Consider the following 25,780-nt stretch of genomic DNA (forward strand, 5'->3'; position numbering starts at 1 on the left):
AGGGTCAAATGGGCCATATGGACTGCCTGTCTCTTAATATGAACAAGCATTTGCATTGCAATAGGTCTCGCATTATTAAAGTTTGAGCTATTGGCATTGCTAAATAAAGCAACATCAACAGCCCAAACTTTAATAATGCGAGACCTATTGCCAATGGTGGCACAGAAATGGCTTTCTACACCTGTAGTGCACATACCAGCAACGCTTCTGGAGGGCTGTTTTTATCCAGTCCAAAGGATGATTGCAAAAACACTTTTATAATCCTATATAATCCCTTTTTTGGCGTCACCATCATAGGAGGATCTGACTTCCTACATGACAAGTCACTGCGTGCCAGTCAAGATGGCTGCTCAATTGACTAAAGATAATTAAATCAAATATATTGGTTGAAAGAAAATAAAAAAATCTCTTCGAGGATTGCTTGGTAAATACATCCAAGCGCCACCCAAACATTTATTTATAGAGAACTGCCAGACGGTGGGATTGATCTGGAATCTGCTGGTATTGTGAAGGGCCGACAGTAACGCAGCCCGTGCGAGTGCCAGCAGTCGTCCTGCAAAGCACGCGGCCATGTGTGTGCTCCTTTTAGAAGAGTAGACATGTTAAGTACATGTTATGGGCATTATAGCGCAAAAGCACCAAACAAAGGTAAGTAGGCGCTTAAAGGGAAAACTGAACAGCATGTGTCAATGAACAGATTACATTCTAAACGATATTTCTACAGTGTATTTTCGGCGGGATGTAGGTACTTGTTTTCTATGCAACGTGATACTCTCCTGTGGTAAAACACAACAGATTATCTGCCAAATTGTAAAAAAAAAAAATCAATACAACAAAGACAAAAAGGTTTGGCTATTTCTGTTACTTCGGAGCAGTGTTGGGGACAGGGTGGGTGAGGGTACTGACCTGACAGGGCAGGTCTGTGACCTTAGCCGTGAAGGAGGTGAATGAAGCACAGCGACCCCAGCGCAGATATCTAAAGCGCAAAATGCACGTTCAGGCAACCGACCACCAATCATCAGGTCACTGACCAAATGTGACAGGAGTACGTCATGAGGGGGAGGAAAAGAACAACAACAAGGACAAGCTTTTTATATAGCATTTCATATTGTGCTATTTGTCAGCAGGTTTATTCATTTACACATATATAGCTTCTAGTTATAAACACCTCTGGACAGTGCTAAACTGGTTGAGGTGAAATTAATAAAACCGCTCTACTTTGAAAAATAGGGAGTAAAACACACTACACCGCCACCCTTATCGCAAATCACTTCCAAGAACGATCGATAGCCGATATAACTATTAACCCATTCAAAGGCATTCAGCTTATCAACCTTGGTAGTTTGAAAGGCTGAGCTTGCCATGCCGGGATTCGAACAACGTAAGCTGCAGGTCACCCCCAGTTGGTTAGTTAACGCTACCTCAGACATTGTACAAATTCGAATATTGTAAGGCCTGTCCACTCGCTTGGAAACTCAAGCCCTTAAAGTGCAAAGCCCAGAACTTGCATTCATGTCTAAACACTTAAAAATTGGAATGCGAGACTTACTACTCATGTATAGAAGATACGTAACACAATGAAAAGCCCCAAACCCCACCAGCAATGATGAGGGGTCCCGGAGTCGGCACGATTACACAGATATACATTGGCCTTGCGTTGAAAGGGGGCTCCTTGAAAGCTTGACAGACAGAGGCGCTGCTCCACAGTGGCGGAAGAGGCCGCCTTCCTCGCCTGACGCATTCCCAGAGCCCCTCTACATCAGCTAAAACTCCATCCCACAGAGGTAAGCCCTGCAGACCTGGCGATTTGGCTAACCAACTTGACTCTGCCAGCCTCGATACACTCACGGGCGACAAGAAGCACTCTCCACAAACCAACTGACGGACTGATTGTAAGCCACCACACTTAGGCTGCACAGAGTGGGTTCGGCGGCACAAAGCATCGCATGTCCTCGCAAGGCAACGGAAGACATGCAGAAATGCACACAATATTCCCTACCCGCGCATCACTGCAAAGTAGGGTTCAATTGTAGGGTGTCTGCCGCCTGCTATAATTGTGGTGTCCTTTGATTAAAGGCCCGCTGAGCAGAGAGTCCTGCTATCATATTTCTGCAAAGTACAGTTTAAGCTCAAGGGCCGCCGCCTGCTATAATTGTCGCATCCTATGATGTAAGGCCTAAGTAAGGCTCACACACTGTGCAGCGCTCAGATGCCTGAAACGGGGTGGGCCTGCTTCAAAAGAATAACAAGCCAGCGAGTGGTGTGTGCGCCACAGCGAGCAATCTATTTCAATTATCGCGCCCGTGTCTGGGCACGATAATTGAAAACAGATGTCGGCGTGGGGGTAACAGACACCAATAGGCCATGGGCGGAGCAACGCGACCGCCTTTGGCCTATTGCGTGCTGTCTTTCTAAAAAAGACTACCGCAAACGCCAATACCGTGGACCAAAAGGAATCGCACACGCACATGCGTGTATGATTCCAGGGTCTGTTTTGGAACCCTCCACAAAAGGGCTCTCGCCTGCGCGAGCAGTGCTGCACATTGCATCGCTGGGGGCGAGCCCTAAAAAGAGGACTCCTCCTGCAAATCTGCTGGAGGCAGAGGGAGAGGTAGGGGTGGAGGAAAAGGTCAGCTGTATGGTAGAGGAAGAAGACTGGTGGCTCTGTTCTTGCTCTTCACTGGTGTCCTCAAATGCCAGTCTCCTTTTTCTAGGAATAGGTTGTAAATATCCCCGTTTCAATTATATTTTTACCACATCTGAGTGAATGAATAGGCACTTCTACATGTTATTGATTTCCTGTTGGGGTTTCTCGAGGATCAGAGCCTTGATGCGCTCATCTCTGAGCGTTGATGGGGGCCTCCAAGTTGCAGCAAGTTCTGGCATCAACTGGAACTTGTACATAGGTGCACAAGGAAACTCTCATGCTTGCTTCAGGTTGGGAACGATGGTGCTTGGTGCCTTGGAGGGGTCTGGACTCAACACCCTTGGGTGGAGATTAGCTGGGTTCAGAATTATTTTGCTGGTGCCGACCAGAACCCTTGGCTTGCTTTTTGAGCTTGTGCTCATGGTCCAATGTCGGATTTACTCACAAACAGTGCTCTTCCTCGGTTTGGGGCTTCCTTTGTTGGTCAATTTTGATGGTATGGGCCTCAGGGGCCAAATACATACTTACAACCTTGGGCATAGTCTTAGTTTGTATGTTGGTCTTCGGCACCTGCTTGACATCCTTCATCTCCTCATACTAGGACTAGCTCAAATACATTGTTTCCAGACACTGCGTTAACTGTGCGGCTGGGATACTAAACGGGCTGGTGTCTTCCTGCTTTTCGGTGCAGAGGGGATCTTCTTACCTGAAGATGTCTGGGGTCTCTGAGGAGTTCTGCTGGAACATTTTCTGATGCACTCCTTTCAAAACTTGAGGGTCTTCTTGGATCTGATGACGAAGCACAATGCACAGGAGGCACTATGGTGGTCAGAGCACACACACAGTATGCACCCCATGGCACAGGTATTTTAAATTGCAGCACGGACAGTTCTGCAAAGGTGCCCGTTCCATCACTCATGCAGCATTCTCTGGTAATGAAGGACTGGAGATGGCTCTCTGCACCCAAAGGGACCAAGGCCCTCAATGCACAGGGCATCAACGAGGGGCTTAGGTGCTACTGAAGGTATTCACGTATCAGGACGATGAAAGGACTGGGTCTTTTCTTTAATCAGACAGGACATAATCAACGTTTCTTCTGACGGAAGAAAGAGACCCACCTCAGTATGCTCTCCAGTTAGGGTTACTGGTACTGAAGCACAGCATCAGTGTCCCCACTCAGGGATTACACTGGTAATAAAGAACACTGCTGTAACACAATTCAGTTAAGCTCTTCTGCTTTGCTGGTATTACTCAATGCTGGGAGACCAACCGCTCAACTAATACTTCAAAGGCTGTGAGCAACAGCAAGACATCAGCGGTGCTTTCTACTTACTCTTCATCGTAAGCTCCTGGTACAGTCTGATTACCTAACAGGTTTTCAAACCAGGCAGATATTAGTTTACATCATATGAGTAGAGGAAGCTATATCCAGGTGCTCATGATAGCTAACAATATTAGCATTAGGAATGTTCTTGTGCCATAGGCTAAAGAATAACACTGTCAGTTGGATACTGGTGGTGGATAATACTTTTAAGATCTAGTCTAAGAGGTCTCTACTGGATAGGATCTTCTTCTAGAGGATTATTGTGGCACAATATGTTTGGTGATGGTTTGTTCCCTGACCAGGGCTTGGAGGTTATCTAGTGTGGGTTAATCTCTGATTGCTATGCTTGGACAGGTGTCCATTATACAGTTATAGTAACATACTATATACATTGATAAGAAGGTCAAGTTCTAACAATGGCATGGTAAGCATGGTGCAAATACATCTCTTATAAGCAAAACATTGTAGATGCAAATACATATATATTCTCCCAAAGTGATTTTTATTTTGCAAATATTTACTGTCAGATTTTTTACAAATGTCCTATGATTATAGTAGTATCTTATAAAAAGGCACAACAAGCAGACCATCTGATAAGAAATATAAAGCCAGGTTCACAGATGTATCACAAATGAATTAACACGGGGATCAAAGAAAAACAAGATACCAACATTCCTGCAAGTTAAAATGTATTCTTATGAAATTGTTTAGGTGGTGCCACATTAGAACCCATGTTAGCTATATTAATCCACAATTAAATAAATATGTATTTGACATATCTGACAGCATTGTGTTCGACAACGTTTACTGGGATGGTAGCCACCCTAAAATAACTTGAAAGTAGCTGTGGGAAATGATATCCGTTTTAGCTCGAAGAAATTTAAAATGAATCATCTAAAACAATGACACATTAATAATTCTGTGCATATTCTGAGTAGGCCGGGATTAACACACAATTCTTTCAAAAGGACATATGGGCAGTTGTGGCATTACAAGCATAAATCTGCTGAACCCCTCCCACACTTCACTTCCTTGCATCCAAACAGCAATTAAAAGGGAAAAATTCATTGAGGTTTGTCTCTTATAATTCCAGTTTTCCTGGATACGGATCTGGAGGAGATCTACATCTCTTTAGTCTTCATACACTAGAAGGTGCTGAGGCTTTACAGCGCGTTGTACTCCACACATTTCGATGGGTCCGTTGGAAAGTGTTTCTGGCAAATAGTCATCAGCCTTTTCAACCCCTACAAACACAACAAAGATATATTTGCAATTCAGTTACAAATTAGTGCAATGCTATCCTGAGAAACAAAGCATAATATCAAGCAATAACCAGCTAACAGATTAAGATTTCCTAGCCATAAAACCACTGGGCATGTTGCAATTTGATTAATGGTTAGTGATCTGGGATCCACAGTAAGTACTATATGCATATTTAAAATCTAATATAGCATGAATGAGGTGGTAATCAGTGGGGAGAACTAATGAGTGTGAAAGACTGCAATTATATGTCAAGGACTTATTTCTAATGCTCATTATCAAGCAATTTGGTTTGAGGCAGGAAAACGAGTCAGCCAGAGAAACCACAGATAAGGCTATACACAATATTCTTGTTTTGCTCGGCTCTTAACCATAATGGCGCTAATGGTCATCTGACTAATTGCGGACACAGCTAACTGCAGCTGTCCAGCTTGAGGAACCCTTGCTGGGGCAGGATTTAGGATATGCTGCATTATGAACTGCATGATATGTCAAAACAGTCTAGCACGTGCAAACTTAGAATTGTAAACATAAGCTACTGAGAATAGTTTGCTCCTACCTTCTCCCAGGTAGGACTAAATCTTGAGTGGGTGTCAAAGAAGGCTAGGGTTGCCACCCGCTCCAAACTTCGTCCTGACTGGCTGTATTTTCAGTACTGAGTCCAGAATGATCAGCGCATAGGTCTTTTGTATGGCTTTCAGGCTATTCCTCGGGAATTCGAGCTAACCCTCCACTGCAAAATAGCAGAGTTTCATGAAAGAGAAGAAACAGGGCCTGCCGCTTACTCTGTAATTGAATCACTTCCCAGGCAATCAGATTCCCTTTGCGACAAGGAGTTTCAGCACAGCTGGAAGCTCGCAGCTTGTGGCTCTCCACTCAGCAAGTCTTTGGACATTATGCCCACAAATTCATCAAGAGATAAACAATTCACTCTGTGTAAAATAAAACAAAATAAAAAAAAGCAATTGACATGCAGGGATGTAACTTTACTTTTATCTGTACCAAAACATTCCTGTGTTTGGCAAGGAGTCTCTTAGGGTGGCATAATACATGCTGCCGCCCATAGCAACTCTCTCTGATCACAAGGCCCTTGGTACAACTGACATCATTTACAAGGGACTTATATGTGAGCCACTTGTGAAAACTAAGGTACAGTTTTTAGAAGAAACACAGGCACTGGGATCCTGGTTAGCAGGTACCTAGTGCACACTCAATCAAAGATGCATCCGAGTCAGACAAAAAGTAGAGGGGTAAAAATGCCGAAAATAGGTACTTTTACACAGTACAGTAAGAAAAGAAATGCTACTCAGTTTGATCCTGTTGCACATCAGCATAGATAGTGAAGGATTCCAAAAAAACATTGTGATTTGGTGGTCAAAGTCTGGGAAGAAAGTATATGTGCTCGTTACGGGTGTAATTTGTTGATTAAAAAAAAAAAGAATTCCCTAGTTAACCATTACTTACACAAGAATTTCTACTAATGTGTGGGCACGTTTGAAGGAACTGCTAAGGCATGGGATTAGAAGGAGTCACACGAGGATAACCGTAACCAAACAATAAATATTGTATTTTATAATTGGCTTGCATTTTCCAAATATGGATGGTAACTGAAGACCTGTCAGGAAGATCATAAGGGCATTTAAATACATTTGACAAACTTAATACTCAATTACTTAATAAACCAAGTGCTTACTGAAGTAATGGTGCCCCTTGTAAACACTCCAGTACACAATACTACAGTAGCACAACCTCAAAAATAGGAGATTAAACATTATTTTCCAGTTTTACATTTGGGATTTTACTCTATTAAAGTTACCTGAATATATTTTCTTTGCGTTTCATCATTCAAAACATGGGCAACATGTTTGGAGAAAATCTTTTCACGACCAGTTCGAGCATGGATACCAACCATGGTGACACCAATAGGCCAGGGAGCATTGCCAATGGCCATCTGCAGATAGGCATCATTAGCCTGAAATTGGAACAAAGAAACATAATTTTCAAGACCAGTTAAATTTATACTAGTATGATGGGGTGTTTGCATTCAAAATGCACATTAAAATCATTTGCATTATGTGAGAAGACATATAGTTACTTTCAAATACTGTATAAGTCCAATTCAAAAACTGGGCTGGAAGCACATTCTGTTAAAGGTTGACAAGTGGCCTACAGGAAGAGCATTGTAAGGTTCTGCAAAGAATGGGAGTCACGCGTGAAACAAAAGGTGTTTTAAAAGGGAGACTATAGCTATGGAAACATCAGTATTTGAACAGGAAGGCGGATATTGTGACCACTTTGTACCCTGCTTCTTTGAATTAAAATACAAATTGAATAGGGGAAAAATAGATTGCATTCTTTAGGCAGATTAATACATAAACATGCAACTGATTAAAATATAAAACAATGAATGTGATAAGTACTGCTGTCATACAGGCTATTGGTAAGGATCGGGCCTAATGAAACATACATTAATGGAAATACCATAGAAAAGCAAGAAATATGTTTTCTCAATAGGTAAGTTTCTATACTTAAACAATAGACGTTTTTTTTCTCCTACGCGGGCCTACACATGAAGCATAATCCCTTAGTTTCAGGTAAGCTCCATTCGCAGCCCGCCAACAAATGGAAAATGCTAAACCGTGAAATCATGAAAAACTGTTTAGCAGAAGCAATTTGACAGCACTGGTATTACATTTTGAATGGTGGTCACCAGGGTCAAACAAAAAATGTTGGTCGGAGCCCTAAACACCTCAAAGCCTCCCAAACCTTGACTGGTTGTGTCAATTTGTAAAATAGAGACTAACAAATGAGTAAGTGCAGGCGTCAGTGCCCTAACAAGGCATCCAAGGAACTCCTTAGACGCCTCCAGGCCTGTGGTTAGAGCTAAAATCTTTAAGTGTGCAGACTTGCCATTAGCTACAATGGTAAAAGACAATCCCATTTGGCATGCCCAAGTAGTAATCAAACTGGAGGAATACACCAACCTCATAGGTGATAACTTTCCAAAGACCAAGTCTCAACTACTGTGATAAAGAGGCAATTCTTTCGATATGGCCTTATCCCTAAAGAAAATGAGGTGCCCCTACTTCTGATCTTTAGCAAAGATGTACAAAAATGAACATGATCTTTTGAAGAGTTAAAGAGAAGACTGCAAAAAGAGCATTAAATACATGATGCTCTTCATACGGTTCTCTCCGACGCTCCAGAATAATGGCAGAAGGGAACTCAAAGTAAGGTAAGCCTCCACTCCAAAGGAGGATGGGTAAGGGGGCATGAAAAAAGTGAGTAGTAGGATTAAAGACAAGCATTTACAATGCAATGGTCTCGTCTTTGTTAAAGTTAGAGCTATTGGCATTGCAAATGTCATTTTTTTCATTTATTTTTTTGTTTTAAATCGATAAATATATTGTATTGTCATTTACAATGGCAATAGGTAAGCATTAGAGAGTAGTAGAGAGTATTAGCAGTGAATAATAGTAGAGAGTGACTAGTTGATTTATAGAGAGTATACTTGTATAGAGTAAAGTAAGAGTGAGTTGTAGGCAATAGTAGTGAGTAGTGTAGATTAGTGGAGAGTAGTATAGAGTGAGTAGTAGATAGTGTGTAGAGAGCGTGTAGGAGTTAGTGAGTAGTAGAGACAGAGTAATAGTGAGTAATGAAAAGTACTAGATAGAAATAGATGTAGTGAGCAGTAGTTAGTTAGTATTTTTTAGTATTAGAGTGTAGTAGAGAGTAGTAGAGTAGTAGAGAGTGAGTATAAAATTGTGGATAGTGTAATTTAGTGAGTTGTGAGGAGTGTGACTTGTATGTAGTAGAGTAGTTAGAGGGTGTATTAGTGTGATTAGTTGAGTCAGTAGTAGAGTGTGAATTGAGAGTATTAGAGTAGTAGAGATTGAGTAAAGTGTGAGTAGCTTACAGTAGTAGTAGAGTGAGTAGTTCGTAAAGTGTAGTAGAGTATTAGATAGTTATAATTCAGAGTATTATAGTGAGTAGTAATGAGTAGCATTTTGTAGATATAGTTATTAGAATAGTTTGAGTAGGGTATTATAAACTGAGTATTAGAGAGTTAGTAGTAGAGAGTGAGTTGTAGAGTGAGTAATAGTGAGTAGTAGAACGTTTTATATAGTGTATAGTAGAGTAGTAGTGAGTACTATAGAGTAATGGGTATTAATATTGTAGAAAGTTAGTAGTATAATTATTTTGAGTAGTAGAGAATTATTAGTGAGTAGAGTAGTAGAGAGTATTAGGATTAGGGTATTATAGAGTATTTGAGTGAGTAGTATAGAGTATTTGAGGTGTGGCGAGTGAATAGTATATTGTAGATATAGTTATTAGTATAGTGTGAGTAGGGTATTATAAACTGAGTAGTAGAGTAGAATGCAATGGTCTCGCCTCTGCAAAAGTTAGAGCTATTGGCATTGTAAATGACAACATTTTTATTTATATGTTGTTTTTGAAAACAGATTAATAAAAGGCATTGTCATTTAAAATGCCAATTAATAGCCTAAACTTGCCTAAATGCAATACCTATTGCATTGCAAATGCTTGTTAAACTGAGCAATTGTTTTGTCTTTGCTTCAGGGAGAAGGGAAGATAAAACAAGAGTTTGAATCGCTTCAAGGCTGAGTCAGCCTTTCATCCCTCCAAGGTGGATCCATTGATTAAAATATGTTGAGTAATAGTAACATTTATTTATTATTATTATTTATTTATTAATATAACTTATAGAGCGCGTACATTTGCCCGCGGGCGTCTTGGCGCTATGAATACCAAATAGGATTTTTTTTCTGAGGTAGCAACATCTGGAGACAAACCAATTACTGATTAAACAACTAGGTTTTCACCAGTTTCCGGAATTGAAGGAGCGATTGTGCAGTTCGGATTGTCAATGGGAGCGAATTCCAGAGTCTGGCCGCAGATACCGTAAAACGCCTGTCTCCCCAAGTGACCGTCCTAGTGCGTGGAACCGCTAGGTGATGCAATGACATCGATCTCAGTGGTCTTGAAGGGCGATAGATGGAGAGCTGAGTTTGTAGAAACCCAGGACCTTGGTTATGGATAGCTTTAAATGCTAAGCAGAGTGACTTAAATTTAATTCGATTTTTGATTGATAGCCAGTGATAGTTTTTTATTATATGACTGACTGAATTAAATTTTGGAGTTTTGGAAAGTAGTCTTGCTGCGGCATTTTGGATCATTTGTAACTTAGAGATTACCCGTGCTTGTGCGTTAACAAACAAACCATTACAGTAATCAAGCGAAGAGAGCATCAATGTGCTCACTACTGTTTTTCCTGCGCTATCCGACAAAAAGGGGATGATTTTCCTAATTAATCTGAGTTTATGATGAGCATTCGCCACCGTTTGGTTGGCGTGAGCTACAAAATTTAGCTTGTCATCAAAAATGATGCCCAAATTTCTGACCCTAGCGGAGGGGGTAGGTAGAGCTCCTAACGAAGGAGGCCACCACACCGGTGACCACTGTGGGGTGATTTTACCAAAAATGACCACCTCCGTTTTCTCGGAGTTCAACCTCAAGCAGTTGGCTTGCATCCAATCTCTAATAGCCAGCATGCCCTCTTGAAACTGTGCTGCTACATGATCCCCGTCATTATTGATAGCAAGTACCAGCTGGGTGTCATCAGCATAGGAGGTTAGGCTCATCTGCTAGGTTTTAATAACTCTCGCCAAGTCCAACACGTAGATATTAAACAGTGTTGGACTTAGCGATGAGCCCTGGGGAACTCCACAAGGCAGGGCAAGCTCTGGCGATTTAAAAGGACCTAGTGTAACTGCCTGCGATCTGCCAGAGAGAAAAGAGGTGAGCAGCTCCCTCGCGCTGGATCGGATGCACAGACTTCCGACACGGTCAATCAAGATGGAATGATCGACCGTGTCGAAGGCCGCTGAGAGATCCAGCATTATGAGAATAGCTGCCCCTCCCTGATCCCTGATGGTTCTAATATCATCTGCAGCTTTAATAAGGGCCGTCTCTGTGCCATGGAGCTTTCGAAAGCCAAACTGCGTATCATCCAGCAGTTTATTTTGCTCAAGATAGTCCGCCAACTGGATGTTCATGGCCTTCTCGAGTACTTTGGATATATACGGTAAACTGGCTATAGACCTATAGTTTTTAAGCTGTTCCTTGTCTAAAGACGGCTTCTTAAGAAGCGGTTTTAACAGAGTGGTTTTTAACATGTTCGGGTATATCCCAGACCCAAGGATCAAATTACAAACTTGCATGATAAACATGCCAACTGTGTCAAGAACTGGTAGATAAACTCTGGGAGGGCAGGGATCCAGAGCAGATCCTGACTTTATAGACACCATAAGGTCCCTAACTTGTTTCTCCTGCAACACCTCAAATTGATCAAGTGTGCAAGTATGGGATATGGTAGATGCGGCTGGGGATGCTTTATCAATAATGGAGAACTCAGTATAAATGTCGTGGACTTTGGTGAAGAAGAAGTTAGCCAAGGAGTCACAAAGGGCCTGCGATGGAATGGGGGCAGTATCAGTCGATTTCCCTGCCAGGTGTTTGACTACTTCGAATAACTGTTTACTAGAATTTTTGGCAGTGTCAATTTGATTACCAAAATACTTCTTCTTGGTCTCTAAAATCATTTTTTTTATAGGTTAGTTGTGTTTCTTTGTAGCGCATTTTACTAACTGGATCATAGGACCTTCGCCAATGTCTTTCCTCTCTACGACATTCTTGTTTTTGTTTCCTAAGTTCTTCTGTAAACCATGGGGCAGATGGTACCTTTCTATTCCTAGAGATAGTCTTAAGGGGAACTAGTGGGTTCACCGCATTATCTATCCAGTCTACAAACTGTTTAACTGCTGTATTCGGATCCGCGGATATGGTAGGGCGGGACTTAATCAGTAAGTCAGTAAAAGCTACGTTGTCTATGTCCCTCCAGACCCTGAAGGGCTCCTGAGGTAAATAGGCTAGTTTGATTGGGGGCATAGTAGGAATTGAGAGGGCACCAAGAATGACAGAGTGATCAGACCAAGTGACCGGTAAAACATCCAGGACGGCTATGCCTTGTATATTAGTAAAAATGCCATGCAACGTATGGGCCGGCCTCATGGGTCGGGCGTTCACCAGTTGAACCAGCCCCAAACTTTCCAGATCTCCCTTTAATGCTTGAGAATCCGCATCATTCTGTTTTTCTAAGTAAAAATTCAGGTCTCCCAACATCTGTTATTTAGAGTGCTAAGTAATAGCAGAACTGTGATATTTGATACTGTGCAAAAAAAAAAAAAAAGATCAATGTTAAATATATGGTTCTGACCTTGATAATGATGCACAGGCAGATTTAGAAAGCGCTGCGATGCTTTTACCAATGGCAGTTTGTGCGCTATACAAATGCCACTAACATAAAAACTAAGCATCAAAAAACCTCAAGCATAGCTCTTGCTGTGTAGCATCAATGGAATATGAGGCGTTTTAAGTATTAGAAAAAACAGTATCGTAGGCTGTGCAGACCCAGGAGAAAGACTAATGAAGGGTTAAAAACAACATTCAAAGATTGGAGTAGAAAATGAAAGGAAATGGCACATTTAAGATCGAAAGAGCCTTATAATGGTATTTGTTGCGCTGGAGAATATTTTCTTTGGCAGTTTCAGTATTCATCACACACTAAACTGTACATAATGAAGTCTGGCAACATGAAGAATTTAGAAGGCAGTTTACATTGTCGTGTTTTTCGGTACACACTTGCGCAGCCGATTTGATTAAAATCCAGGACAGGGATGGGAGTTGGGTTCCCCTTCTAGGTTTCATCCTGGCGTGAATTAACCGCTGACAATGCACCGTGAAAAAGGCGCTCTGCTGCACCTCTGAGCAACCATCGACGCTGCACCCTGCCTGAGGAACAAAGTGTACACAAAACTACCACGGTCTAGATAGCGGTGCCAAACATTTCCATACACATGTTGCTACCCGAAAATAGATTTGTTTTGTGTATAAAAGCTATTTAAGAGTCCAAAAACTTTTATTGATGCTTGAAGTGGGTTTCCAAATGGATGCAGAGTTCCAATTTGGAAGAGATGTGTTGTTGGTCTATTCCAAATCGATATCATATGTATGAACAGTTTGCAAACAGAACTCATGTGCAACACATAAGTTTCCAGCGTTTTAATTTGAGATCCACATTAATTATCACTGCAGAATAAATTATTTAACCCTAGTGAACCGCAAGCTAGCGTAAGAAAACAGCTATCAGTTTGTTTCTTAAAATGCTGGCTCGGTAGTTCGTTTGTGATGAGATGCAAGGAAAGGCTTGAGCCTGAAGATGGTGTGTGTATAGCAGAGCTTGTGAGGAGGCAGCGCTCTGCTTCGACTCCTTCACGCCACACCGAACATTTACATACCACCACTGAAAGACTAGGCAGCTGTCCAGTCCCACTGTCCATGCCGGTGATCTTACAAGTTAGAATCGGACCAATGCCATCACGCTACCCAAACAAAACAGCGTTGGTTTTGGCACGGTCGGTGACGGCATAGCATTAGCATCGCTTAGCTACCAGTACTAAAGTTAGTTAGTTTACAATGACTGCTTAACTTCAAATCTTACCGTTAATCATGCGGGGCCGGTCGGCAGGGACACACACCTTTACCCAGCACACACCTGTTGTTCCCGTTTGTGTTGAGAGGCAGGCGGCGTTCTCGCCCGAGTTTGCGGCACACAGGGTTTCTGCGTTGCCCTGCGTTGATTTGGGAAAGAAGTGGACCCAGTGGCCCTGCGTTGATTTGGGAAAGAAGTGGACCCAGTTGTTTAGAAACGCGCCGAGAGGGCTCGGTGGCGCTGGAATTGCGCTTGTTTATTTCAGTTCCGAGCTGCACGTTACCTGTAGTATTGAGAGAGGTTTTTCCAACTGAGTGCAGTGAAGTAAATATACTGCGCGCTAAGGCTCCCGCACACTATTTATAACCCCCATTTGAGTGAGTTTATCTGCATTATGGAGCTCTTTCAAGAATGGCTGCACTGCCACTGACTTTGCTATAATTAGTACGTATGTACTACGATTGATTCGGCAGAGGCGGCCTGGTGCTGCCTGCTTGTACTACCACTCCAGGCCGCATTCTGCCAGACCGTCAGTACTGTCATGTGGTACTGTAGACTATCTGTTTGCCACTTGACTTGCCAGTGGACGGGCAGCCAAAGTTCGGAACAGACACACTCAGTACTGAAAACACTGATGTATTTGGGCGGGCCGTGGGGCGGGACTGGAGGGTTCTGAAGGGGTAGGCAGGGACTGTGCACGCGGTAGCGCGCACATTTTTTCACTTCACCACGCCCATCATAACCACCACAGCAGCGCAGTTTCATCATGGACGTTAAGTCAGGCCTGCAGCCCCGGCCCGACCGACGATGTTAAGGGCAGAGCTGGGCAGCCTGTGTGCAGCAGCAGGCAATGGTCAACTGTCTGGCAGCCAGTAAGTACTGCGTCTGCATAAACTAAGAAGGGCCGCGCGGACCCGTGGCTGCCATGAAGATGACACATATTAGATTTATTATTAAGTTGAATATATTCCCTTAGAGTTGGGCAGGGCTGCCTGCTGGCCAAGCGATTAAGAAGTGAGTCGCAAGTAAACGCCGTGACACTGTGACTCACACTCGGCGAGATACATGAAAAACAGGGGGGGTGGGGGGGGGGCGGTGTGTGTGTGTATGTGTGCGTCTCTGGGTGTGTGTGTGTGTGTGCGCGTGCGTGGGGGGGGCTGCGGCGGCGGTGTGTGTATGTGTGCGTGCGTTTGTGTATGCGGCTGTCTGTGTTTGTATGCTTGTGTGTGCGTGCTTTCGGCCAGCCTCAGTAACGCTGTGTGTGTGTGTGTGTGTGCACGTGCGTGAAGCGCGTCCACACACCCTAAGCGGCTCGTGACCGGTCTGTCTCCCTTGACAGGCATCTTAGCAGCAATAGGTCTCGACGAGACCTAAAAAATCAGCTGAAAGAATAGCCTTAACAAGGTAACTCAATGATTGATTGATTGATTTAGATCTTATATAGCGCATACTGTCACGCTACGGGTATCCTGGCGCTTCAGACTGAAACTATGACCAGAGTGGAAACAGGTCGCAGCAGAGAGAGAAGAGAGGGACCGGAACTTAGGCCTTGGGATAAAGCCATGTTTTTAGGTTCCTGCGAAACTCTAACAGAGAGTTGACTTGTCTGAGGTACTGAAGGAGTTCATTCCATAAACGGGCGCCAGCCACGATGAAAGCCCTTCCTCCTAACCTGAACCATTTAAACCTGGGAATCGACAGGCCAGCACTGGAGGAGCGGAGCTGCCTTGTAGGGCGATACCATGTAAACCTTTCTTGTAGGGGAACAGGACCTAGCTCATGCACTGCTCTGAAAACCATACGCAGAGCTTTAAAGTGGACCCTTTCCATAATGGGAAGCCAGTGTAGCTCTCTCAGAGCCAAGGTAGTAGAAGAGATCCGTGGCCTACCAATGGCCAATTTGGCTGCTGCAGACTGGATTCTTTGCAGTCCCTGGAAAATGTACACAGGGGCCCCCAGATATAGGGAATTGCAATAATCCAGCCTTCTTCCCACTATGCTACTTGCCACCAGAGAGCGTGCCTCTTTAGGTAGTAAAGGGAGTATTTTCCGTAGCATGCGAATTAGGGCGAAGCATACGCTAGCAGTCTTATTTGCCTGTGATTCCATCTGGAGGTCGTCATCAAACAACACCCCCAGATTACGAACCTTCCTGACCGTGGTTAAAGGTTCCTCCTCTGGTGTAAGTCTGAAGTCAGATGGAAATTGTCTAGTCATCCTACCTGCAGAGCAGTACACTACCTCAGTCCTTCCGCTGTTAAATTGCAATGAGTTTCTTCTGAGCCAGTCAGTCATCTGCCGCATGCATTGCTGGAACGTGTCCAGAGATAATGCATGGTCCCCTTCCAAGGAAAAGGCGAGTTGCGTGTCATCGGCATAATTGACTAGACAGACTCCAGATGACTTTATGATGGAAAGCAGGGGTTGCAAATAGACATTAAATAGGATAGGGCTGATCGCAGATCCCTGCGGCACCCCAAGGGTGACTAAAGATTTATCAGAGGAGAATGGTGCTAAGGTTACCACCTGCTGTCGACCTTCTAGATAGGATTGAAGCCATTGCAGCGCCCGGCCTTTCACTCCTATCTTCTTCAATCTTTCCACAAGTATGGGATGGTTCACCGTATAGAATGCGGCCGACATATCGAGAAGCCCTAAAACAGTGACATTCCCGTTGTCGGCTCGCATATGCAAATTATCCAGCATAGTAGCCAGAGCCGTCTCGGTCCTGTGCCCAGGGCAAAAGCCAAACTGGTCTTTACCTAGTAAATGATTCTCCTCCAGGAAGCACGACAGGGACCTACTGACTGCTTTCTCTAGAATCTTCACCGGATAGGGAAGGAGAGAGATGGGCCTAAAATTTGCCGGTATTGACGGGTCCAAGGAAGGCTTTTTAATCAATGGGGTCACCACCGCCAATTTCCAGCATTCCGGGACCATTTCTTCTTCCAGAGACTGAATGCATATCTGCATCAGCCATGGAAAGGTGTTTCGCCCAAAAGATTTCCACATTTTATGGGGGAGAGGATCAAGGGGGGAGCCTGAGGATACATTATCTCCCAAGCTGTCAAAAGCCGCTTCTGTTAAAACCTGAAGGTTATCCAGGAATACAGGCTGTTGTAAATCTGCCTCAATCCATTGTTCAGGATTAAGTTGTTCACCATTATCATTAGCGTGCAGGGTATTCACAATATTTGCAATCTTATCCTGAAAATGTATATCAATTTCATCGCATCATTTTTGGGATACTGCCACTTTATTTTCCATGCATATAGGCATGGCATGGCATGGCATGGGCCTCTCTATGACAACTCACGGAGGAGGGGCTTACTTCAACTCTGAAAAGGATATAAATGAAGGGCGTAGAGAGAATCTGGCTTGGATAACAGACTATAGAAAAATCATCAGATGTGAATGACATGCCTCAGTCAGCGGTTAGGGGCTGTAAAATGAAAGTTCAAATGTGGTTGATGAACAGGTTATGTGGGTGGGAGATATCAGTAGGACCATGGATCCTGCTGCACCTAAAAGTTTATTTTTGAATCTGGATTTTCAAGATTTTTGAATAAGTGTGCAAATGATATTTACTTTGAGGAAATTTCTCTTCACATGAATCATGCATGCTGCTTGCATACTTGTTGGTGGGATTTTTTGGGGGGAGGGCTGCAGGTGCACACCACATTGGAGGGTGGGTAGCTGCGGACCTTGTGATGCTGTGAAGAGGGGAATGGGAGGGATGGGTAAAGGCCTTCTAAATATAGAAAGGTCACCTAGTTCCACACGGAGAGATGGTGGCAATATGAGGAGCATTAAACATTAAATCTTGATTAATGATCTCTACCAGTGTGTAGACATGAATGCTTTACACAGAATGTTGATGGGCTGGGCAGCGAGATCAAAAGGAGATTAGTGTTTAAAATGAAGCCGTGCATAAACCGGATGTAGCACTACTATAGGAAATACCATTCAGCGGGCAACAGCCGTGGCTTAAAAGGGAGGAAAAAGTTTAAACTGATTGCCCCTGCAAAGTTTTTGCAGGGGCAGAGAGGGATGGCTATACTAGTGAGAAGAGCTACGCCATTAATAATGGAAAGGACGGCCAAGGATGTTATGTAGCAGCAACAGCAGCTAAATGGGATGGGGGAGATGAGGATGTTGGTACCCAAGACTCTAGTCAGGAGAACTTGGTGACACAACTTCAGTGATGCTAGAGATGCCAGGGTGGTGGTGATCTTAGGTAGAGATTGCAAATTAGTAATGGATGAAGTAATGACCAATCGACAGGTAAAGCCATGGTGCAACAGGGAAGATTAATGATTAAAGGAATATGTGGATGCTCGATGCTTTATGGAGACGTGAGGAAAACACAATATTGATATTTATTCTGGAGCTCACAGATCACAATCGAGATTAGACTATTTTTTTTTTAATCCCTGGGATGATTGTAAACAAAAGCCGAGGGTTACAATCCTTAGTGGAGGGTAGCTCTGACCATGCCTCAATGACGATGTCCAAACATTCCAGGGTTGACATTAGAATAGGTGGCTGGCAAACAAATGCATGGCATCACAAAGATCTGAAAATGGAGTAAAATAGGCAGAAGTAACAGACCAATCTTTCTAAGTAAAAGTGGAAACTATATGATACTCTGCTGTTTTATTGAAAGCCTATGACAGTGCTGTAAGGCCGGAGGATCGCAGTGGTCTCAGGGGAAGAGAAAGAAACATTCAAGTAAGTGAATACACTCGAATGGGAAATAAGATGGTTGGCAGGGACCTGAGTAACATGTCAGACAATGCAGCTCAGAAGAAACGGACAATCTGTCAGTATGAGAATAGAGGATTAGAGGAAAATAAAACAAAGATATACTTTATAAATTATCTTAGGCATCTGTAAGATGCAAAGAAATAAGGATGTTAAACTACTCGTATGGTTAAGCAGGAAAGAAATGGAGGATAGGTGAATATAGCATTGTAGATGGTAACTACCTTGTCACCATAAGTAATCTAATGATAATGAGAGTATTTGAGGACTACCTCCAGGCCTTCAATGGCTTCAAAAGTGAACATAATGAGGGAGCTGTAGCATTTTGTAGCAGAGTTTCAGATCATAAGATAGCAACAGTCTGGAGGCAGAAATCACATTAATGAGAGAAGTGCAATATTTTCAGATGTATACACGCTGACAAGCAAGAAAGGAACCTTTCATCACATGACTGCATTTCCTGAAATATTATTGAAATGTTAGAGAGTGGCACTCTATTGGAAGAAATCCCACTGGCTCCAATAACTCTTATACATAAGGGGATAAAACTAAAAATAGGAATGGTTCTTACCATCCCATTTCATTGTTTAATACAAAGACAGAAGATCTGGCCAAAATATTGTCCAACTGAGAAGAGTCATTGGAAAGTTAATAGTCTAGACCAGTTTTATGCCTCATGGAGCTACAAGATGAAAGGTCATGAGATTAGATTATTATTTGGGTATGGCAGAATGCGTGACTCAACAAAAGGTGATTCTGCAATTGAATACCGAAAAGGCATCTGACACTGTAGAATGGTTCTTTATTCTGGCTGTACTCGGTAGAGGGTGATAGGCCCCAAAATGATGGCAGGGATACGTCTGCTTTATGATTTACTAACAACCAGGTGTAAAACTAACGGAGTGTGGTTGTGTCTTTTCCCACTAAATACAATTTTGCTCCTTGCTACCAATGCGATTTGCATTGTGGCTGTAGCAGTTTGTTTCCTGATACGCATTGATACCCTGGTCACAGGGGTAAAGTGGAATAAGGGATAGGAGGAAATAATCTCATTAAATAATCTGACTCTACACAGATTAATTTCTGTGTTACATAGTTAACTCAGATGACTCCAGAGATGATTGAGAGTGTTCTTAGGGAGATATGGTAAATTGATCAGATTCAGAATGAAATGGGAAGAGTCTGTTCTGTATCCAACAGGCAGCTGGTACCTGGCATTCCCTATTCAAGATAGTGACAGAGGGATTCAAGTACTTTGGAATTTGTGTAATGAGGGATGAGTAGAGAGTTTGCAATTATAACTCAGCATCATTGGTAAATAAATTCAGAACAGATGTCGCACAATGAGGGAACCTTCCACAGCCACAGATGAATAATACAGCCCTTCATAAAATTATAGAGCTGTCAAAGCTTTTGTATCATATTCAAAACACCTTGTTATATGTTCAGGATTCCTTTAAAAAAAATTAAATTGACAGACAATATTAAGGAATTTCCCGTGGAAAGAGGGTACACAAAGGATCTTAGTAAAAATTCTATATAGAAGGGTATTACTATCTCGTAACTCATTTGATAGTGATTAAAGAAAGGGCGTTATGGCTCTGGAACCTTCTCAGTGAATAGACATGTAAAGGATAGAAAAGGAAGGGTTTACAAATTACCTCTATAGGGGTAGCTCCTCCCTCTCCAATGTGGACAGTACCTAAGGCTTGGGCAGAAGGGATAAGGGGCAAAAGTTGGAAGGGGAAATCCACTAGAGGAACCCCTACGTGCAGAGATCGTAATGAAGCATGTCAGGGTCTAGCAGGAAGTTATAAAACAGGGCAGATTGGGAGGGTCAACATTGAGAGATATATGGGGCAGAAGAGAGGTGATGCTCATTGTTCAACTATGTGAGGAATGATTACATTTTATCTTCAGCTGTGACATGCTGTAGGAAAATACATTAACACCTGTCACTAGTCTGCCTGATTATACCCCTCGTTCGAAAAAAAGAATATTAACTGAAACAAAACACAAGAAAGCAGTATCCTTGACCAACAAAATAATTTTCTGGAGGTAAAATGGGAGTTAGATGTTAAAATCGGTTTTCAAATTGCCTAATTAATAAGATTGCATGGAATGTATTATTGTAGGATGCATTGGAGGCTTTTGGTTATGCTATCCTTTCTGTGTCTTAGAGGATGTGGCCAGAAAAGAACCCTGTAAAGTACTATTTGGCACTGACCCAGGCTACAAGGGAATTTTGGGAAGCAGCAATGGAACATCCACATGATCCGATGTGCACTTCATGGTCTCTATCCCCTAAAGTAACATTACTGCGCATGTGGAGAGATCTAGAGCCACAATGAGAAAATTAGCATTTTGCAAACCTGGCACTGGTGGTAGCAAGCATGTACAATGTACAATAATCTGGCTCGCTTACTGTAGATCAGTGGTTCCCAAACCTTTGACTCCTGAGGACCCCCTGTAAGTCACTACTGGAAGTCGGGGACCCCCAAGTAATTTGTACTATTTAAATTTCAAACATTAAAACAGAAGTCCATGAAAAATACACAAACAAGTGCATACCAAACAAATACTCTAATAGTTAATGATTTGATTATTTTATATTGAAAACATTTGCAAAAATCTAAAGATTTTAATGGGAAGGTTGGTGCTGCACCATGGCGACTAACTTTTTTCAATCTTTGCTTTTATTTTACGGTATGAGGCTCCTGCTTCTGCCAGGGCCGTACCCGAAACCCAAGGCAGCCCTGACAAATGTTGTCAGAACAGTCCCGCCACTGTGCGCACCAAGTGTAGCGAGTGAGCCTGATCGCTACAAAGGGAGCTTTGGGGGACTGCCCCACCCCCCCAATAAAATTTGGAAAAAATTGTGAATTTCACATACATTTGTCATCCTATATTGAATTGTATTAGCTTTTAAAGCATAGTAAATGATGACCTTACTGTGCAGCAGGATACAACGATCTTTTGTTGGGGCTCCTCAATGATTCCCTCACTATCACCCTCTAACAGTGCCTCTTATCTCTCCATAGCTCCTCTGTCACATGTATTGCATTTACTTCATAGCATCTCTCATACCAGTATAGGGGAGAGACAGTGAATCCTACATGTGCAAATGAGTGTATAGAAATTGTTACATAAGAAAGGCAAAGGTGACTTAAAGGTGTGGGATTTATGTCATCTATACCTGTAATAATTTCTTTAATAGTGCTTGGTCTGGAGAAGCACAAACTCAGTGGTTAGTACTGACGTTAATAATAAGAATTTATTTCTAACCAAATAAACCTTCAGTAGCAGTATCAGGATAATAAAAGACAGAGTGAGGAAAAGTGTCCTTCTTGTTGGCATTTATTTTGTATCAGGACTCCATTCTTTTTTTGCATTGCCATTTCGTGTCAAACACCTCTGCACGACCCTCCTGGTTGTTTCTGCTGATGTCTGATGAAATTCTAACTGTCACGACCACCCTGCCCTTCCTGCTCCTTGTGGTTGAGCCAATTTCGAAAAAGGGAAAAAAGAATTGGCCTCACCCCCCTCGGACTGAACTCTTGCACACATCCATCCTGTTTCGCAAGACTTGGTCACGCCACCGTCCCGGAACTTGTTTCTTTCACATATCCTGTTGTTCAAGATCTGTCTGTTCTCTCACGTACATATCCTGTTTTGCAAGACCTGTCCGTAATCTTTGTACCATCTGTTGCAGCCCCCGTCCTGCCTGAACAAAGAATGGTGTAACTGAATTTTGACTCGGGGGCGCCAGGCCCCCACCCAAACTGGTTTCTTAAGGTGGGAAATGTGTATATAAGGCATCGAAGCTGCAGAGTGAAGCAGCAGCCTCCTCTGTCTTGTATCCGACGAGCTTGGGACTCTGTTCCATAGCCCGGGCTATTTGAATAAAACTTGGTTCCTCCTGCAGACGAAGGCTCCTGTGTCTCCTTTTTATATATAAAGAGGGTATGGAAGACTTGGGCGGTTCCCCCGCCACCGAGACCCAGTAAGTGGGTATAAACAGTTCTTCAAATGGCACGTGAATAGGGACTCCACGAGCACGAAGGTCAGGCCCGGTAGATGTGAGGAGGTGCACGGAGAGACTCCGACAGAGGTACCCTAACCGAGGGATTCTTGCAGTCCGGTAGCCGAACGACTCGCCCGCTGTTCCTCCCCACCCGGTCTGGCCACGTGACCGCGTCCTCGCTGGAGTCCCCTAACAAAGTGATTCCTGGAACAGGACACAGCCCTACGTCTGCAGAAGAGAACTACCCCTCTCAGGTAAGGGTGGACTGATCACCCACCTAATCTGTATGATTCTGCTGTTATTGACTTTTGCAAAAGCCATGCCAGCGAGGTGAGTTTTTTGAAACCCGCTGTTGTCTGTTATCTGTTTACAAGCATGCCGGCCAGTAGTAAATTTAAGAAATTATATTGTTCTATGTGTGCGCAGGACTCCCAGCTGGAGGCGGCCTGTCCGCTTCCTCCAGAGGGGAACCCCGGTCACACCATGTATACTAAACATGGCCCTTCTGCTATAATGTTTACCCCTTTTTGGACCAAATACACTAAACGAAGTAACTCAGAATTACAATGGCCGCCTTATGGGTCTTTTGACCTGCAAGTTCTGGCAAATCTAGAGGAACAGCTATTAAAACGGAAGATTTGTCCCTCGTTGTTTGACTTTGTCAGGTTGTGGAGGAAGGAAATTGAGCAGAGAGCAAAGAAGGAAAAGGCACTAGAAAGGAAGCGGGAGCGGATGTCAATGGCTGACCATGCTAGGGAGCACTTACAGGACCGAATGGAAAACCTATAGAGATAGCTGATAGGGAACATAGGGCGCGGGTGCAGAAGTGCTACCCGGCCCGTCAAGAGAAAGGAAAAAGCTTTATGGAAGGGGGAGAAGAGGGCGATTCCCTGCTCGATACCATGTTGGAAAGTCCTACTGCTTATGCCCCCATGTACCCTGTGCTGACACACCCTGCCCCGCATACAGCTGCCCCAGTGCACACTCCTGCCCCCACTGCCCCTCCTACTGTTCCCCCGTCACACCGACCCCCCCTATTTTGACGCCTATGACACAGACTGCGCACACTATCCCTGTCCTTGCCACGGGAATGACAACGAGTCCCCATCCGCCCAATCCCTGCGCTTTACCCCTGCCCGCCCCTTCCCTTCTTCCCCGTGGTCTACGGTTAAGCAGGATTTATATAGATTATTGAATTCCAAGCGCCTGGCTTCCTTGTGCTCTGCAGTCAGCTTTTCGTCCCTTCGAGAGAATGACCTGCAAAAACAACAGTGTGAATGTTGGATAAATAGCGGGAATATTTATCCATTTAAAGAAATATGGTCCACCTTTTCCCAGTGGATGATTATGGAACAGACCACCTGGGCTGAATACAAGTGTACCTTGTTTATGCAGTGATTCAAGAATCCATTTATGCAGATACCCACCGGATTAGTGGACCTCAGGTCACAAATAAAGGAGGCGATGTGCAGGGAAGAAGGGATGTTTGGCGCTATGTCAGCTTTGATAGCTTACCATGATATGACCGCCTTCCCCAAACCCCCTCTAGAGACAGCTATGCCAATGAGAGAGGCGGCGCGGCCCCTGTCTTTGTTAACGCACTCACCGAGGCCCGAAATAATGGCCGAGGGCCAGTTGAAGCCCACTGGCGTAGGCTATGGGTTCATGTCCCTTGGAAAAGGTCAGAGGTAATGCAGTTGAAAGGGCAGTTACCAGATCCTCGAAAAAATCCGGATGCCTTTTACAAAAAATTAGGCCAGATAATATCTGCTGGTACACTTATTCTTGAAGACATCGACTTGCTCTTTGGTACGGTCGTTCCTACTGAAATATGGGATAAAATGCGACATACTGACCATGAAGTAGAGCTGGGAGGTAAATAGGCTAATCTGGAAGCTATGGGAGACGCAAGGGCAGGAGGGACTAAGCCAGAACTGCCATCCTGACTTTGCCCAGTAAAATAATAACACTTATGAAAATATTTTTGCCAGAAACAGTCAATTACTGGGATAAGATAAATTGCCTGTAGGCAACAAAAAGATGAGTGTGGCTGACTTCCTTACCCGTTTTGAAATAGAATACAAGGGACATAGTGGCTTGGACCCCCGGATCCCAGGCTCTAGCCCAGTATTTTTCGATAAGTTTGTCAGCAACTTGCTTCCTGAGATTTCCGCCAGGCTCAAGAAGGTTGAGAGTACATGGTCTGCCAAGACTATGACTGGTATCTTGGCTATGGCACAGTATCATGAGAATAGAGAGAATGAAGATAGAGAAAAGGAAAGTAAGAGGGCTAGGGATCTTAAGACTAAGGTACTTCTACAGCAGGCGTACCCTCCCCGGGGTCCTGATGCCCGCTGGCATTTCAGACCACAGCCCCCAACCCCATCCGAGGGCTCACCAGTCTACCCCCTCAGGCCCTCAACGCACAGGAGCCCTCCAAACAGATCAGTGTGCTTATTGTAAAGGGTACGGCCATTGGATAGATGAGTGTCCCGTATTAGCTAAAAACATCCTAACAGGGAAGACTCTGCCTCGTGCTCCTAGGGAGGGGAGGCCAAATAGGGACCATGGACCGCCCCGTCCACAGGACAAAGAGCATAAATCCAAGGATGACGCCCCTGTCCAGCAACGCCCGTTTGATGTATACGAAGCAACACGCACTTATTACCATAATGATTATGATGAAGTTGATGAGACAGGGTTCTATCAAGCATAGGACAGCCAGGAAAGGGGTATTACTAGAGTGCAAATTCCAGTGGATCAAAGGGGCCCGTATGTTCAAATGTCAGTCATAGGGAACGATCAGAATTTTCTTCTGGATACTGGGGCCACCAGGTCTTCTATTGCACGTCTGTCAGTCCCGGAGGCACCCCTTTCTGGCAACATGAATGTCTCCGTGGGTTTCGCAGGAACACCCGTGACCAGCCCAGTCTCCGAACCCCTCCCTCTCGATATTGGCCCCGCACATGTTGACGCTCCCTTGGTCCTCACTATAGGTTGCAGTGAAAACTCATTAGGCCTGGATTTACTGAACGCTCTGTATGTGACCATATCATGTAGTCCCCAAGGTGTATCCCTAACAATCATCCCCAACACAGCCTCCTATATGTATCTGTCCGGTCCCCTCCCACCAGAGTTGCAGTGGGCATCATCAGACACTGATGTCGGCTGTCTCAATATACCCCCCCA

General features: G+C 43.7%; 1 protein-coding gene across 3 annotated transcripts in view; it reads right to left on the reverse strand.

Moving 5' to 3' along the window:
- Positions 1-4,454: 4,454 nt before the first annotated feature.
- Positions 4,455-25,780, reverse strand: part of PRPF18 (pre-mRNA processing factor 18) — a 297,642-nt gene continuing 276,316 nt past the window's right edge. For all 3 annotated transcript variants that reach the window (XM_078674214.1, XM_078674213.1, XM_078674212.1), the window contains 2 exons: positions 7,048-7,203; positions 4,455-5,215 (listed from right to left, as the gene is read on the reverse strand). In XM_078674214.1, coding sequence (XP_078530340.1) covers positions 5,135-5,215; positions 7,048-7,203 — 237 coding nt within the window. In that variant the 3' untranslated portion in view covers positions 4,455-5,134. The remainder of the gene's footprint in view (positions 5,216-7,047; positions 7,204-25,780) is intronic.

The sequence above is a fragment of the Lissotriton helveticus genome, chromosome 1_1, assembly GCF_964261635.1.
Source record: "Lissotriton helveticus chromosome 1_1, aLisHel1.1, whole genome shotgun sequence".
NCBI lineage: Eukaryota > Metazoa > Chordata > Amphibia > Caudata > Salamandridae > Lissotriton > Lissotriton helveticus.